Raw genomic sequence first — 13,758 nt, 5'->3', positions numbered from 1 at the left:
CAAACCTGTGGAAGATTTGTTTACTGAAGACTATTCCTGAGAAGAATTAAAGATGTTCTGATTAAATGGAGATATGTACCACATTCATGGATTAGAAGGCACAATGTTTTTAAGATATCAGTTCTCTTCAAGATGACCTATGTATTGAACACAATTTCATCTAAAATTCCACCAGAAACTTTTGTGGGAATTGACAAATTTCTGGTAAATATTATATGGAAATTCAAAGTATCTAGAATAACTAAGCAATTTTGCAAAAGAAGAACAAAATTTGGAGGCTCAGATTGCCTGATTTTAAGACTTGCTATAACGTAATCCTAGACAGCATATTAAAAAGCACAGACAACAAAGGTCTTTGCCAACAAAGGTCTGTCTAGTCAAAGCTTTGGTTTTTCCAGCAGTCATGTGTGGATGTGAGAGTTGGACTATAAAGAAAGCTGAGCGCCAAAGAATTGATGCTTTTAAACTGTGATGTTAGAGAAGACCCTTAAGAGTCCCTTGGACAGCAGAGAGATCCAACCAGTCCATCCTGAAGGAAGTCAGTCCTGGAAGAACTGATGCTAAAGCTGAAACCAATATTTTGGCCACCTGAAGTGAAAAACCAACTCATTTGAAAAGACCCTTATGCTGGGAATGATTGAAGACAGGAGGAGAAGGGGATGACAGAGGATGAAATGGTTGGACGACATCACCAACTCAATGGACATGAGTTTGAATAAATCCAGGAATTGGTGATGGACAGGGAAACCTGATGTTCTACAGTCCATAGGGTCACAAAGATTCGGATATGACTGAGTGACTGAACTGAACTGACAGAGTAATCCAGACACTGTTGTAGTAATACTATTGAATACTATGAATACTAGATCAATAGAGAAGAAGGCAGTGTCCAAATAAAGATTTGAATGCATTCAGTTAGTTAATTTTCAAAAAAGTTGCTAGCACAATTTAGAAGGAAAATATAATCTTTTCAACAAATGGTGCTAGAATAATTGAATATCCATTAAAAAGAAGAGAAAGAGGAAGAGGAAGGGAGAAAGAAGAGGCTGAAAGTAGATATAGAGCTAAATGCAAGAGTTGACTCACTGGAAAAGACTCTGATGCTGGGAGGGATTGGGGGCGGGAGGAGACAGGGACGACAGAGAATGAGATGGATAGATGGCATCACCAACTCGATGGACATGAGTTTGAGTGAACTCTGGGAGCTGGTGATGGACAGGGAGGCCTGGCATGCTGTGATTCATGGGGTCGCGGAGAGTCAGACACGACTGAGCAACTGAAATGAACTGAACTGAACTGAAATGCAAGAGTTACGATTATAAATCTATAGAAAAACATGGAAAATTCTTCTCACATTGGATTAGACAAGATTTTTTTAGGACACAAAATGCATGCGTATTAAAGGCAAAATATTGATAATTTCCTAAAATTAGCTGTTTTGGAAAAGCATAGAAAGTAAGGTACAAAAGGCAAGAGATAGCCTGGAGAAAATATATTTTAAAAACTTACAGGATATAAGGACTTGTATCCAGAATATATAAAGAACTCTTGTAGTCAAAAAGGAACACACACAACTCAATTAAAAAAATGAAAATTTTAAAAGTATAAACAATTTGAGCAGAGGCTTCAGAAACAAATTGCAAATCTGTCTGTAAAATACAAAATGAAAGTAAATATATATTTTAAACTTTTTATATACAATATAAATATAAATGAAATCTATATACGTATATGAATAGACACTCAGGATCGTTAAGCGTCAGGGGGATGTTAATTTAAGCCACAATGAAAACCAGTACATACCTGCGAGGATGGCACTGAAAGTGACAACACCAAGTTCCGGCAAAGGTCAGTTTTCATTCCAGTCCCAAATGAAGGCAATGCCCAAGAGTGCTCAAACTGCCACACAATCGCACTCATCTCACACACTAGCAAAGTAATGCTCAAAATTCTCCAAGTTAGGCTTCAACGGGATGTGAACTGAGAAATTCCAGATGTTCAAGCTGAATTCAGAAAAGGCAGAGGAACCAGAGATCAAATTGCCAATATCTGTTGGATCATAGAAAAAGCAAGAAAATTCCAGGAAAACGTCTACTTCTGCTTCATTGACTACTCTAAAGCCTTTGACTGTGTGGATCACAACAAACTGTCGAAAATTCTTAAAGAGAAGGGAATACCAGACCACCTTACCTGCCTCCAGAGAAATCTGTATGCAGGTCAAGAAGCAACAGTTAGAACCAGACACGGAACAATGAACTGGTTCAAGATTGGGAAAGAAGTACATCAAGACTGTATATTGTCACCCTGCTTATTTAACTTATATTCAGAGTACATCATGCAAAATGCCGGGCTGGATATTCCTTAATGTTAATAACCTCAAATATGCAGATGACACCACCCTTATGCCAGAAAGGAAAGAGAAACTAAAGAACCTCTTGATGAAAATGAAAGAGGAGAGTGAAAAAGCTGGTTTAAGACTCAGCATTCAAAAAAAACAAAAATTATGGCATCCTGTCCCATCACTTCATGGCAGTTAGATGGGGAAACAGTGAAAACAGTGACAGACTTTACTTTCTTAGGCTCCAAAATCACTGCAGATGGTGACTGCCACCATGAAATTAAAAGACGCTCCTTGGAAGAAAAGCTATGACCAACCTAGATAGCATGTTAAAAAGAGAGACATTACTTTGCCAACAAAGGTCCATCTAGTCAAAGCTATAGTTTTTCCAGTAGTCATGTATGGATGTGAGAGTTGGACCATAAAGAGAGTTGAATGCCAAAGAAATGATGCTTATGAACTGTGGTGTTGGAGAAGACTTTTGAGTCCCTTGGACTGCAAGGAGATCAACCAGTCCATCCTAAAGGAAATCAGTCCTGAAAATTCATTGGAAGGACTGATGCTGAAGCTGAAGCTCCACTACTCTGGTCACCTGATGTGAAGATCCAGCTCCCTGGAAAAGGCCCTGATGCTGGGAAAGATTTAAGGCAGGAGGAGAAGGGTCGATAACAAAGGATGAAATTATTGGATGGTATCACCAACTCTCTGGACATGAGTTTGAGCAAGTTCCAGGATTTGGTGATGGACAGGGAAGCCTTGTGTGATACAGTCCGTGGGGTTGCAAAGAGTTGAACACGACTGAGTGAGTGAACTGAACTGAAGTGCTGTCAAGGATATGAAACACTTCTACACTGCTGGTGATAATGTAAAATAGCATAGCCTCCTTTTAAAACAGTTTGACAGTTTCTTATGAAGTTAAGCATACACTTCACCAGCACTCAAACTTATCGGTACTTAATCAAATTAATGTAAACATGTCTTAAGATATATATATGAAACTGAAAGTGAAGTCACTCAGTCGTGTCCAACTCTTTGCAACCCCATGGACTGTAGCTTACCAGGCTCCTCTGTCCATGGGATTTTCCAGGCAAGAATACTGGAGTGGATTGCCATTTCCTTCTCCAGGGGATCTTCCCTGACCCAGGTATTGAACCCAGGTCTCCCTCATTGTAGGCAGACACTTTACCATCTGAGCCACCAGGGAAGTCCAAGATGTGTATGTAAATGCTCATAATGCAGTTGGTCGCTCCATATCCATGGGAGACTGGTCCTAGGATCCCAGATGAATACCAAAATCCACAGAAGCAAGACTCACAGATGCTGAAGTCCCTTAATTATCATCTAGTATTTGCATTTAACCTACATACATCCTCTTTTTTACTTTAAATCATCCCTAGATTACTTATAATGCTTCCTACAATGTGAATGCTATGTAAATAGTTGCTTGCATGGCAAATCCAAGTTTTGGGTTTTGGAACTTGTTGGAAAATTTCTCCCCTTGTATTTTCAGTCCTTGCTTGATTGAATCCATGGATATGGAAGCCACAGATGTGGAAAGCAACTGTAATTTTGTTTATCGTTAATAAAAACCTGGAAATAACTGGTGACTGATAGACAATGAAATTCCACTAAATAATAAAATGAAATGCTGATACACGCAAAAACATAGATTAATCTTAGAAGCGTTATGCTAATCCAAGCACATGATTGTACAGTATTATTCTATTTCTATAAAATTCTAGAAAGGCAAAAGTATAATGAGAGAAAGCAGGTGGATGAATGCCTGAGAAGTGGTTGGAGAGAGGAATAAATGAAAAGGAGAATAAGATAATTTTGATGAGAGCTGGGGGTTGAAGGAAGGTTAGGCAGGGGTAAGAGAGAGTGTATGTGTCTTACTCATGATAGTGGTTACACCAGAGTGTACATTTGTCAAAAGTCATTAACATGTACACTTAAAAATGAATGTGTTTTCTAGTATTTTAGGGGACTTCCCTGGTGACTCAGATGGTAATGAATCTGCCTGCAATAAGAGACCCAGGTTCCATCCCTAGGTCAGGAAGATTCCCTGGAGAAGGGAATGGCTACCCACTCCAATATTCTTGCCTGGAGAATTTCAAGGACAGAGGAGCCCGATGGGCTAGTCTATGGGGTCAAAAAGGGTCTTGACTGAGCAACTTTCACTTTTTCACATAGTATATTAGACTTCAAGGCTCATTAAAGCCAAACAAAACGTACATACCCAAAAGACGAAATTGGTCTTTCGATGTACAGAATCTCAAGTCAGTGTTTGGGAGCATTTTAGGGGAAGATTTTAGAAGTCCCAGAGGGAAAGAGAGATATTAAAAGAAGCCAGATATATTCCAATTTGTGGCCTCTGCTGACTTGAATAACCACGGTATTTAAAATTTTGGCGTAAGTCAGATTCCCATTTTTGGTGATCTTGCAGAAGTGTGGAAAATCGGTAAATATGAGAGTAGCTATTTGGTGGGGGGAGTGGACAAATCTAAGGAATTATGAAAATACTATAGGCCAGAGAGACTGAATTTAGTATTGGAAAAATATTAAACGCCATTACAAAACCAATTTGCAAGCCATGAAGGACACTGAGTAGAAGAAGCTTGGCTTTGTCAAGAAGCATGAGACTCGCTTCAGCCCCTCTGATTCTGAACAACAGGTCTGGGAAGTTTAACCGGAAGCAACAATTGGAATGTATCCTAGTCAAACATGTAGATATAGTCAGTAGTAAAACTCTTCACAAAAATTGGAAAATATGGTTTATAACCTAGATGCAGCTGTACCTGAGGAATGATATCGAAATTGTTCCAGCGCAACCTGGAAAACGGGAAATATGCTTGAATTGTGGGTGATGAGTGTATGGTGTGTTTGTGTGGGTAGAAAAGGGGAGTGGGAAGTGTGTGTTTGGAGGATGAGGAGAGGGAATGAAAGATTAAGCCAGAATATAAAGGACCGTAATAAACCAAGTGAAACCACAGGACCGCACTCATGAATTCCTCCCAGTCACAATAGTAGTACTGACAGACAGCTGGTCCAAAACTGCAGGTCACCTTCCTTCTGGGCCAGGGCTATCTCACTTCTATTACTTGATGCTTCTACCAGCTCTAAAAGGAGCAAATATTATTATGTGTTTGTGTGCCAAGTTGCTTCAGTTGTCTCTGACTCTTTGTGACCCCATGGACTGTAGCCTGCCAGGCTCCTCTGCCTATGGAATCCTTCAGGCAATAAGACTGGAGTGGGTTGCCATGCCCTTGTCCAGGGGATCTTCCCAACCCAGAGGTTGAACCCGTTTCTCTTTTGTCTCCTGTATATGGCAGGCGAGTTCTTTACCATTAGCGCCACCTGGGAAGCCCATTCTACTGAGAAATAAAGAGGAATTATTGCTGATAAATAGATCACTTTCAAGCTCCATTTTAATGTTAGAGAAGATTGTATACCTCTTAAGTTGATTTAGAAAATAGCCACATGGTTGAGAATTATGAAAAAATAAAAGTACACATATATGCACTGTTGAGCCAAGAGAATGAGAGATGAGGAGCTACTGTTCCAGGTCTCACGATGATTCTTATATACTGGTTGTTAACCAGCTCTTCCCTGTGACCTCAGGCAAGTGCTCCCCCTGACTTTTTCTTATCTGTAAAGTGTGGATAATAATACTGATCCATTTTCTGTTTTCTGCAATTCTGAAATTCAGAGAACTCTAAAAAACAGAAGTTGGTTTTGTGGTAATTTCATAAATTTGTGGCAAACTCACATGGTGGTGAAACCTGGCCTGAACATTAAGGGTTTATGTTCATTTTCCACTTATTGTGAATATTCATGAATTCTGAAGAGACATTAAGGTTTGATTATAGTGAAAGAAAAAATGGAAAGTGTTAGTCACTCAGTTGTGACTCTTTGAGACCCTATGAGCCACAAAGGAAGCCCATTAAATCCTGCTGGAGGTATTTATAACACATGCTGGTAGCATTATTATTCTTTACCATAAAGAAAGAATCTGCCTGCAATGCATGAGACACAGGTTCGATCCCTGGGTCAGGAAGATCCCAGGAGAAGGGAATGGCAATCCACTCCAGTATTCTTGACTGGAGAATTCCATGGAAAGAGGATCCTGGCAGGCTATAGTCCATGGGGTTGCACAGAGTTGGACAGGACTGAACAACTAACATTTTCACTTTCATATGAACTCTACTCCTTTTCTAAAATCTAAACAGTTCTGGATTCTGAAACATCTGGCCTCAGTGGTTTCAGGTAAGAGATGGTAGCTCTGTAATACCTTCCTCTTAGGTTTCTGTGAAGATTAAGATTTTTATACCAGATCTCAAAAAATGGTAAGGTTATTATTGCATATAGATTACTGAAACTCAGAAATTAGATTCCCTACTCCCATCTCCGAGAATGAGTGAAGTTTTAACACTTGATGATGCCTATGATTATTCTTAGTACTTTTACATTTTAGTCTGTCAGGTGTGATTTATAGTATATCGGTTATTAAAATGGAATGTTCCTCTTAACTGTCCTACTCTGAACACTTATCCTTCTTTTTTTATAATCTTTACATACCTGGATGGGTGCCTTATTTGCCTTCAGGTGTTAGCTGGCAAACTTATCTTGGAGTCATCTTTCATAAGGTATATTTTATGAAACTCGTGTTTAGATTATATATCTCCTAACTTAAACACAAATAGATAGGTTTATTTACTAAGAGTTGTCAATAAAAGAGAATTCATAATATGTTATAAGACAATGTCTTTGTTTGTAAGGTCATTGGTTTAAAAACACTTGAGCAAAAATATCCATCTAGATTTCATTGTGTTTCCCAAATAGAATTTTATTTTTGTGGTTGATTTTTGGCATGCTTCCTATTTCTTCAAGCTATGTAAAACCCTTTTGCTGTGCTTAATCCTTGACCTGTGGGCATGGAGAAATGATTATGCAATACACATCTAGTATTGGGAAATTCGTAACTGAAAAATTCATATACTGAAATGCTTGGGGGAAAAAGATTATTTAAATGAATATTATATTTCAAAAGGAAGAAATAAAGCAGTTATTTTTAAATGTGCTTTTCCATGGGACATTTGCTTCTATTCAGAGTTGGGTTGGAGTATAGCAATAATGAATCCTTTTGCCACTGTGGCTCCTGCTCCCCACTGTCTTTTCCCTGGAAAAATATTGTTGCCAATTTAGATTTGTAACCTGTGTGTGTGTCTGTTTACCTTTGTTTGGGTAAGTGTTACTAGGTGCCCTGCTCTTGGCCAGCAGTTCCATTGCCCAAGTGGTTTCACTCAACCTCAGAATGAGGAGGAATGCAGTGATGATACTTTGACCCAGAGAACAGGGTGATCGCTTAAATTTTAAGATAATATAAGGATTAGAATGGAGACTTTCTAAAAGGAAACAAGGATGCAACTTTATTTTCAAGGTCTCATGCTTTCTCTACCCTATTTTCTAATTCTACAACCAACTAACCAACCAACCACTGTTCCTCCTTTCCGTGCAGAAGGAAGTATAGGGAGGAAAATTTCAGTCCCTTGTGAATGAAAAGATCCTTTTATTGCTGCCATGTCTTACTGTGTTGTAATAGGGCAGTCCTCTCATGAGAACATAGGACCAAATGACTCCTTTCAGGTCCCTCATTCTTTGAGGCTATGACCTTAGAAGATAAGTGCAGTTGTTTGAGGGAACTTTTGCAATTTTCTAGTTGGTTGACCTTAAATGAAATCTCTTCACTATCTACCAGATATTCTGTCTGAAAACTTTTTTTTCCACTACCCCTAATTTCTATGAGTCTCTCTAGAGTATTATAAGGGTAGGATTAATTATAGTCTGCTTATTATCACTCAATACATGAGAATACTGTTTTTCCATTTAGTTTTCAGTACTCTATAAACCTGTTCATAGTGTTAATCATTGAGAGATTTCTGAGAATCAGTTTCTTCATCCTGAAGAGATGATAACTGTAAATAACGACACAAATGTGTTTTGATAAATGATTTCAACCAGTGGTGAACATGATGCTGAAAACTTGGTCTCTGTGCACTGGTGCCAGATCAAATCTCAGAGACAGAATTTGGGGTGAGGTAGAAAAGGATAGCTTTATTTCTTTACTAGTCAAAAGGGGACATGGTGTGATCCTGCCCTCAGAAACAGAGACCCAACCTGGGAATATTTGGTAAGGAGCTTTATAGCAGTGTGGGGTTGATGATAAGATTAGGGTGTGTCCAGGGCCAACACTCTTTTAATCTGATTTCAGGTAATCTCATGATGCCTTTCTCTGGTTCCTTTAATATGGCCTCAGGTGTTCTCTTGTATGAAGAATACTAAATCATTCCATTGGGGTTTTTGGTTCTAATAAGAGCTTAAAGATTTTGTTATGTGTATCCCTTGAGGGGGAACCAGGACCCTGCCCCAAGGCTACACTGTTGTTTTGGCTGTTATTCCCTTGTCTTTGCATTCTCTCCCTTCCCTGATTACCAGAATGTTGAATCTGTCCTTTGGGACACTGGGAAGGACAGAGGCTGGAGTCTGCTCCTTAAAAACAAGGAATGGGGGACACAGGCTTCCATATCCAGGAGCCTCATAGGGTCCTGCTTAGTTTCAAATAGGCAGCTCTAAAGGAACATGTTTACAGGAAGCATATATGTATTTCCTTGTTCTGATGTTGAATATAACAAAATCTCCTGTTGTTTCCTTTCTTTCTTTCACCATGGACCCATCTCTAAGCAGTATTCCACTGAACTGAAGAAGCTGTACTGCCAGATTGCAAAGACATGCCCCATCCAGATCAAGGTTATGACCCCACCACCGCAGGGTGCTGTCATCCGGGCCATGCCTGTCTACAAGAAGGCTGAGCATGTCACTGAAGTGGTTAAAAGGTGCCCCAACCATGAGCTGAGTCGTGAATTCAATGAGGGTAAGGAGAATGGGGATCTGTGGCTGTTCAACTAAGCTTGAAATAGAGCTCCCATGGAGAGTTTTGTCTGGGATCCACCTATCTATTTCCAACCTCTGCAATCTGATGGCAGCTTAGTCTACCTTTTTGGCTGACAAGACTGTCTGAGAATAATGTTGAATAAATTTCAGACTTTCACAATAATTAAACTGCTTATTTTAATATTGGTAATCACTGGATGACTCTCTTCTCCCTGTTTCTTCCTTCCTTCTGTTGGGAGAGTGAGTAATTTCCTGGGTTCTGTCTTGTGGCAACAAAGATTTGAAATGGCAAACCAGTATTACAGCTCATTTACAGCTCAGAGTTTTATTCAACAAACAAAGGATAGTATACCCTGGAGGCGTGAGGGGGGGCCGACCCCAAAAGAGAGGACTCAATCCATCTTGGCTGTCTCCTATGCAAATTAGGGCTAGCTATTGCAGCCATGAAATTAAAAGACGCTTGCTCCTTGGAAGGAAAGTTATGACCAACCTAGATAGCATATTAAAAAGCAGAGACATTACTTTGCCAACAAAGGTCCGTCTAGTCAAGGCTATGGTTTTTCCCGTGGTCATGTATGGATGTGAAAGTGGGACTGTGAAGAAAGCTGATCACCAAAGAATTGATGCTTTTGAACTGTGGTGTTGGAAAAGACTTTTGAGAGTCCCTTGGACTGCAAGGAGATCCAACCAGTCCATTCTAAAGGAGATCAATCCTGGGTGTTCATTGGAAGGACTGATGCTAAAGCTGAAACTCCAATACTTTGGCTACCTCACGCGACGAGTTGACTTACTGGAAAAGACTCTGATGCTGGGAGGGGCTGGGGGCAGGAGGAGACGGGGACGACAGAGAATGAGGTGGCTGGATGGCATCACGGACTCGATGAACGTGAGTTTGAGTGAACTCCGGGAGTTGGTGATGGACAGGGAGGCCTGACGTGCTGTGATTCATGGGGTCACAAAGAGTCAGACATGACTGAGCAACTGAACTGAACTGAACTGATGTTTCACCTGAGGTTCTCACTCCCACTCCAGTCTGCAGATTTTCTTTTGTTCTGAAACCGTGGGCTTTTCCCTTTGTTTTTTAGCCACCACCATTTTGGACTCATTTTTCCTTTTCTAAATACCTAACACTTCCCTTTTTTTTTTTTTTAATGAGAGGACTTAAGAACAGTGTAGCCTCTGATCTGTTGGTCCATTGCTAAGGGCTCCAATACCTCTCCCAGGGTGAATGTCAAGGCTCGACCGATTAGGGTCTAGAAGGGTAAGAGAAAGGAGCATAAAAAGTGAGAAATATTTTTTAAAAAGAAGAAGAGGAAAATGGGGAATAAGAAAAATAAATGAAGACAACAGATAAGAGGAGTAAACGGAAGATCTAGAACATGAGCTTGGGAGAGGAAGCAGTAAAGTGAAGGACTGACAGTCAAAGAGCAGGTGTCTTGGGGCCACCTTTAAGTGCTGTATCCATAGATAAGTTAGGTCCCAGGTTCTGAGCCTCAGATTCAGAAATAGTTTTTCAGAAGCAGTCATTATTTCCAAGGGTCCTCTTACATTTACTATTCTAAAGTTTATGAAGGGAGGCTAAGTCAAGAACACAAAATAGTTGAAAGGAAGGACAAGAGAAAGCATAAAGATTCATCAAAGAGCAATGAGGAGACAGGAGGATTGGGAGTTAGAATACCTTTTATAGAAATTATGTGAAAAATAGAAAAATTGACAGGTTACCCAGAGTATGTGTATGCAGATAATATAATGGGTGGTAAAGAAAAAGTAATGGAGAAAGATAGTAGATAGAAATTTTAAAAAGAAAATAAAGTTAAAATATCTCCACCTTAACACAGCTAATTTTTACATATTAATTTCTAGTCCTTGTCTATATGACCTCATTATCCATAGCTCTGCATCTTACCTTTCACTTACCAATATGCTGTAGAAGTTATTCTCTATAGCTAGGCTTCGTTATTGGTTTCCATAACTTCTCTTGATTCATCAAGATGGCATAACCATTTTTTGTTATTGTTTGCTTTTTTCTTATTTTTTAGCATAATAATTATTTAAACATTTGCCATAATATATGATGTTTCAGGCAACAGAGAGCATCTTGATATACGAAGCCTTTTACTTTGAGTATCAGTTACTGTAGAATGAGAATATGAGACCAAAGGTTAAAAAACATCTTTACAGCATTAACTCTTGGAGCAGCGTCTTTATTTTTGATTTTACCAGGTACCACATTTTGTGAAACTTTACTTATGTTCCTTTCAAAACTTACTTCCCTTTTTTACCCTCTAACCTGGGACAATTGCAGTACAACAAATAAAGTTAGTTTCCCATCTTTATGACCAAAGTAAAATTGTGACTTCATCATGAAAAAAAGAATAGGCAAAGTGAAAGTTATATCCTTGTCATCCATAGCTTCTTAGTGTTTTAAACGGTCAATTTGGGGGCAGTGTTTTCTGTCACGCAGGTATATTTTTTAAATTAACTTGTTCATTTTTCTTCCATTTTTCAGAGAAGCTGGAAAAATGTCCTGTATGGATCAGCTTAGAGATGTAGTTATAGAGTCCTCTACAACTTAAATTGTTTACCTTGAGCCCAGAAACATGGGACTGTTCCCTTAAATATAGATGACCATTCCTGACCTTTTTGTGGCTATAAAGGTTGTGATACCTTCATGTGTTAGATCTCTGGCAACAGGATCTAGTCTTCTTTTCAAGGATGTATATTTCCTCTATTATACAAACTATTTCTTTGACCACCAGTGTTCTGTCCATAGTTTCATTTTGTTTTCTTTGTTTTGAAGTTGAAGAGCTAATGTTTTGTTTTGTTTTTCCTTTTCCATTCTGCAGGACAGATTGCCCCTCCCAGTCATTTGATTCGAGTTGAAGGTAACAGCCATGCCCAGTATGTAGAAGACCCCATCACAGGAAGACAAAGTGTGCTGGTACCTTATGAGCCACCTCAGGTAAGCAGATAAGGACTGGGCAGACTTGAGAGAGTATTACTTATAGTAATAGGAGGTGTTTCAAGCATATAATTCTATCTTAGTTATAAAATAGGTAACTTTTTTGTATTTATTGTTTCCCTTCTCTTCACCAGGCACTTCTCTAACCCTCTTCAAAACTGCTAAATTTGTACCAAATTTGTTATTGGTAACATGTCTATGTTGTCCATGTTCTCATCTTAAAGGCAGAAAATAATTGAATCTACAGTTGAGTTTATACATGGCATTATTTTCCAGAGATCTTAATTGGAAATTCAGCTGGTAGTGGATGTACATGAGTATTGGATGCAAGTATTTTTCCCTCATAGCTCAGTCGGTAAAGAATCTGCCTGCAATGCAGGAGACCCGGGTTTGATTCCTGGGTTGGGAAGATCCCCTGGAGAAGGAAATAGCAATCCACTCCAGTATTCTTGCCTGGAAAATCCCAATGGACAGAGGAGCCTGGTGGGCTACAGTCCATGGGGTCTCAAGAGTAGGACACAACTTAGTGACTAAACCACCACCACCATTTTTACACTGTCCTGAAAACAGAAGACCCTAAGAGGGATCTCATAGTTGAAGTTCGAATGTACTGGATGGCAGATTAGAAAAGCAGCATGATGCAGCAGAGAGAACACTGGAGTGGTTAGACCAGAGACCCTTGATTTGCTGTCTCACTCTGTAGACTTCTAGCTTATAACTCTGCGTCTCTAGGCTTCAGATTGCTTCACCCATAAATTCATTTTCTGGACTAGATTATTTACTTCTGAATTCCAGAGTATTCGTTATAGAAGTTAACATTCATATGTATGTTGTAGTGTGTGATCCATATCATAAAAATATCCCTGGAGCATTACTGCTATAGTTAGTAAATTTTTCATCTCTAACTTTTCATTTATGTGAGGAACCCTGTTTGAATTAAGTGATATGGATCAGTTTGCAAGTGAATAGGGTCAAAGATGGTTATTTTTAAAAAACCCTTTCATACTGTGCAGAGGGTCCACTATTGCAAATACTAGCTTTAAGCTTCCTAAGAGCCAAGGCAAAGAAGAATCTACCATGGGCTTTATAGTTTTTTAGAAGAAAGCATATCACTTGATCAGAAATAGAGTTGTTTAAGTAAGTGAGAACTAAGAAGAAAGAACATTAGTTCAAGTCATTGTTAACACAGACTCTCTTCCTTCCTGTGTTCAGGTTGGCACTGAATTCACGACGGTCTTGTACAATTTCATGTGTAACAGCAGTTGTGTTGGAGGGATGAACCGCCGTCCAATTTTAATCATTGTTACTCTGGAAACCAGAGAGTAAGTGGCGTTTGCAGAACTGTCATTCTGCAGAAACTCTGGGCAGAGGGCAAAGTGAAACTGTGTTTGTTTTATCATTACCTTTGCAAGAACAACAGAGAGCTACCCTAGATTTTGTCCTTTGTGCTGTAAATCCTTGCTGCAAACACTTCCATAAAAGATCTAAGAAAGTGGAGACAGAACAG

General features: G+C 39.2%; 1 protein-coding gene across 7 annotated transcripts in view; it reads left to right on the top strand.

The window, feature by feature from the left end:
• TP63 (tumor protein p63) overlaps positions 1 to 13,758 on the top strand; it is a 266,209-nt gene that overhangs the window by 221,763 nt on the left and 30,688 nt on the right. For all 7 annotated transcript variants that reach the window (XM_055408027.2, XM_055408018.2, XM_055408007.2 and 4 more), the window contains 3 exons: positions 9,083 to 9,269; positions 12,136 to 12,251; positions 13,464 to 13,573. In XM_055408027.2, the coding sequence (XP_055264002.1) occupies positions 9,083 to 9,269; positions 12,136 to 12,251; positions 13,464 to 13,573 (413 nt within the window). The remainder of the gene's footprint in view (positions 1 to 9,082; positions 9,270 to 12,135; positions 12,252 to 13,463; positions 13,574 to 13,758) is intronic.

This window comes from Moschus berezovskii, chromosome 1 (genome assembly GCF_049115385.1).
Source record: "Moschus berezovskii isolate FMDL1 chromosome 1, NW_MosBer_1.0, whole genome shotgun sequence".
NCBI classification, from domain to species: domain Eukaryota; kingdom Metazoa; phylum Chordata; class Mammalia; order Artiodactyla; family Moschidae; genus Moschus; species Moschus berezovskii.
The sequence above is the reverse complement of the archived record's forward strand: the minus strand, read 5'-3'. Positions and strand labels throughout refer to the sequence as shown.